This window comes from Cryptomeria japonica, chromosome 1 (assembly GCF_030272615.1).
Source record: "Cryptomeria japonica chromosome 1, Sugi_1.0, whole genome shotgun sequence".
In the NCBI taxonomy this organism is placed as follows: domain Eukaryota; kingdom Viridiplantae; phylum Streptophyta; class Pinopsida; order Cupressales; family Cupressaceae; genus Cryptomeria; species Cryptomeria japonica.
This window is the reverse complement of record NC_081405.1, coordinates 158358896-158363341: the sequence shown is the minus strand read 5'-3', so window position 1 is coordinate 158363341 and position 4446 is coordinate 158358896. Positions and strand designations below refer to the sequence as shown.

Below are 4446 nucleotides of genomic sequence, written 5' to 3'. Positions count from 1 at the left end.
TTATTTTGAAGCCTTGGATAGGTGAATGTTACTACAAACAAGAAGAAAGAATGAAGGATTGTAGTATGATTGTAGGAGGGTCCATGATGCTCTACATCACTTCTAAGAGTGTAACAACCCTTGGGTGTCCTGAATATGGTGTAGAGTGCACCTCCTTCCATACTAGGGTTCTTAGCTTTAGAGATTTTGGCATGTACATTCCACCTTGATATCTTAGTAATCCATCATATCTATTGTAGCTCTTGGGTGTCTTGAATAATTTGTATACGAGTGTTGCAACAGATTTGGCATTACATATCGTAGGGTTGTGTTTCTAACATTACATTTATTTTTTTCTTTTCATTGACATTTTAGTCTTAGGAGGAATAGGAATTTTTACATGTTCAAAGTTCTTGGCAATGGGAACTTCGAAATTTGAACCAATTCTGCCATTATATGTATGTACTACTTTTATGCCAATCTATATATCGGTAGTTATCAGGTAGGGGAAGAGCACCAATAGACAACATAGTTCCAATAACCATCACCTTATTGTCATGTTGACCCCCCAATAGTCGTCATAGTGAAAACACCATTAATAAATTTGTTTTGTACCAATAGCCTATCATTTTTTGTAATTTTTTGTTCATAATTGGCCCATCTGTGCACCACTATTAGAGCATTTGTGCACCACTATTGGGACATTAGTCAACAAGTACTAGTGATTTTGAGTTGACGGTTACTGGAACATTTTTAGTTAGGTATCAGGCGACACTTTGAAATGTGTACTTTTTGATCTTTGTGCGCATAACTGATTCCACATCATGCATCGTTACTACCCAGAAGTCAGATCAATAGCAGTTAAGTCGCATACGAAGACAACAAAAAAAAAATCAAAATCCGATATCCTGTTTAAAATCTATGGGTGTGTGAAATCAGCTATGACGAATACTGGTGCTCTTGCCCTAGAGCCCACCCGGGATAATAGGGAGCAAAAGAAGGAAAGGAAAATTCTTTATTAAAATAAGATGGAATAGTGCCAACTCCACTTACTTCTACACAGCTGCATTACATTTAGTGACTAATTATATAGCTCGACAACGATGTAGAATCGTCGCAGCGTCTATTTTAAACAAACACTTAGTAAATTAAATGGATCCGATATTGACGTTGTCGCAAAGAGAGACAAAGATTAAATGGAAACGCTGTTTGGAATTCCCCTGCCAGTCAATCCACCCTCCTTGGAGAGATCGGTGGTGTTCGGACAGAGCAGTGTGTATGGAACCTGTGTTGGCCCATACCTGTTCTTCAGGTTGGAATTCTTGTTCCTCTCTGACACATTTTTCTCCACGCCCGCCAGAGCTGCAGAGAATTTTCCAAACGCTTGTTCGATGCCGTCATCGTCAGTCAATTCATGAGTGGATCCCTTCACCTGCCCTAAGTAGGCTTCATCCGTTGAATGCTTCGACAGAAGCTCCAACACCGCCATCACCGTGGTGGCCTGATTGGGGTTGGACACAGATGACAGCATAAACGCCTCTGGATCTTTCATCATTTGGGCATAGTCAAGGGAATGTTGCTCGGGAATTAGGCGTCTGCCGAGAGTCGGGAGATTGGGCATGTATCCTCCATATGCATATTGCCCGAAGTTGACCGCTGCATGGTGAGCAGATGCAATCCAAATGATGGTTGTAATTGCTTCCACTGCTTCCTGCACCGACTCCATCTGATACCATCCACTTTCCTTCTTCAGGTCTCCATGCCCCACATTCACAGCTTCCTGCCACCATGCTTGCACTTCTGTGTCTTCCTTGATTGCAAAGTCGCTCTTGTAGTAGAGAGACACATAATCACTCACCCATTGCTTTAAAGCACCCCAGATCTCCAGACCGTCCACTGCATATGGGTAGTCTTCTATCGCAAGCTTCAATCCCTGGGGTTCCGTTGAATCTGCAACTGCCATTCCTCTGCAATTGCATAGGTACATCTCCTAGCTTAGAATTATTTATATGAGAGCTACATGGCAATTGACAGTAGAGAGTAACAGAGAAGAGAGTAATATACCTTTTAATGAGATCGGCGGGCAAGCCCTGTTCATTGAGTTTCCAGTGTTTATATGCTTTAGAGGACAATTCTATGGCGTATCTGTAGGGTGTGAATCCTTGTTCAATAACACCATTTGCATTAATCAGAATCTGCCGGGCAGACTGATTAATGTCCATGGTATCAAAATAATGAGGGAGTAATAACTTGTGAAGGGGATGCATTTTGCTTAGTTGCCTGTGAGTAGCAATGATGAAAGGCTCGATGACAGCATGAGTTCTTAACCTGCACGAAGAATGGAAAAGTTAATCATCGTGACATTATTTTGTGCACTCGGTGTATATGAATTACTGTCTTGTTTCAATGTGATCTTACCAATGACTGATCAACTGATGATAACCAGCATCGTTAACTCTTGAATGAGCTTTGGCAAGCAGCCATAGACCGCCATCTTCTCCCTCTTGTGCAGGGGTGTAAACTTTTCTTTCAGCTTGGGTGAGACTGGTGTGAGGTAAACACAACTCGATCGCAACAACCCTCAGAATTCCTTGGTTTGTGAGGAAGAAGAGAGTGCGGGAGGCATACATTTTACGTTCATCTGATTCTTTGTTAATGCGTTCAATATAGGGCATGTACGCATCGTAGTAGTCCAAGATAAAGAGTCTTTTTGCTTCCACAGCCTAATCAAATCATTCATTTAATCCCATCATGAGATTGGTCAGAGGATCAGTATTCTTTCTCTTTTTGATATGTTGTGGAACTAGTTGAATCACTATATAAATATAACATACCTGCTGCACCGTAAGGCCATTGATGTTTTTCTCGATATGTTCTGCCGTTATAGAACTCTCTTGAGGGCCATATAGGTCGGCGTCCAAGCTACTTGTTGGAGGAAAGCTCTGTTCCAAGTTTAAGAGAAGAAGGTTAGCATTATAATCAATATTCAACTACAACATCAACATTAACATTAGATTAAAACAGGGAGCTTTTCAATTTGCTTGCCTGCAGACATTGAATGGTCAAGGGATTGAGACCGGAAAGGGCATGTCGTGCAAACTCTTCGTCTGTCTTCCACGCATTTTCGTCAGCTGCAAGTCGGAAATAAAAATTTAAATATCAATTATATATCATTTACTCGATGACTAATACTAGAAGAAATCGCTTAAACTTTAATGAAATAAATAGTATTGATCTCGCACCCTTAATAAGTTGGGGAACTGTGAAATTAATGAGAGATTGGTCCTGTGTGCTGAGCAGTCCTTTAACCATTTGGAGAGGAATTAGGTCTTTACTAAGATCCATAACATTGTTGAGAGCCTTGGGGATGCCTTTGCTGTAAATATCTTTCACTTCTTGCAGCGAGTGGAACTCATCACCAAATATGGACTTGATGGTGGGTATCACCTTTTTGGCGAAGGCTCGCACCAAATTAGACCTGTAGTCGGACAGATTGATATGAGGGAACTTCTCGTCTGGGGGAATGTAGTACTGGGTGGTGAGCAACAGAGGCAAGCTCTCGAACTTCCGATCTGCCATATCATAAACACTATCATTGATTAAGGTTCCAAACTAATTTAAACTAAAATCAATTAACGCTACACAAAGGCTCGAAGCTCTATGATATTTAGAGAACCTGTTTTGCAGGGGGCACGTCCAGTTCTACATCTTCTGGGATAAGGAAGGTCCTGTGACCCACCAAGCACTTCCCTGCGGAGATCGGCACTACTATCTGGGTTACCGAGATCATTGTAAAGATCGTAGTCATACACACGCTCATAAAACTTTCTCTCTCCAGTACCATTTCCTCGCGGAGTAGCCAGCTCTCGCTTTCTCAGCGTCAACAAACCCGCTGGTGTTTCATTGGGAAGATGACTCTGAAATCACCAATGTTCAGGGTAAAATGCTCATTAATAATACGTTGTTACTTGATCACTTTTAAGTTCTCAAATTATTTATCTCAGATTATACCTGAGTAGAGAAGAAGACCCGGTCGGTCTTGTTGAATAAATAGTAAGGATGGAACCAGGAGTTACAGACAAAGTGAATTGCTGGAAGTTTGTCCGGTACAGCAGAAAGAGAGCGATTTCAAGAAGAACTCCCTCGGATGCGCGTTCCTGACCAGCAATGCACCGGGCACTCCCAGTTCAGTCTTGTTGACTTTTCTATTTGTCCTTGATGACAAGGCTCTTCGGTGGTAGTATGTGGGTTTTATTTGCCACGTCATGTCAATCACTATTTCAGCCTATTTCATACTTTTAACTCACGAATGATAGATCATGGTTGAGTTTGACTTGAGTCAGTTTACTTTTAACTCACGTGGCTGGCATTATGAGTTCATCCCGGATGTCAAAAGGAAATCTATTATGATTTGGGATATTCCGGACTTCAAAGAAAGCGCAGTTTATTTTGTTGATACTTTCTTTT

The 4446-nt window shown here is 41.4% G+C and overlaps 1 protein-coding gene across 1 annotated transcript; it reads right to left on the bottom strand.

The window, feature by feature from the left end:
- Window positions 1–975: 975 nt before the first annotated feature.
- On the bottom strand, window positions 976–4098 carry LOC131048249 (linoleate 9S-lipoxygenase A-like; the record flags this gene model as incomplete). The annotated part of the gene is made up of 8 exons (XM_057982140.2): window positions 976–1946; window positions 2044–2307; window positions 2398–2702; window positions 2814–2921; window positions 3025–3110; window positions 3222–3551; window positions 3656–3896; window positions 3991–4098. Coding segments are annotated over 8 exons (2217 nt in total), but the record flags the coding sequence as incomplete, so codon positions are not given.
- Between the last annotated feature and the right edge of the window lie 348 nt (window positions 4099–4446).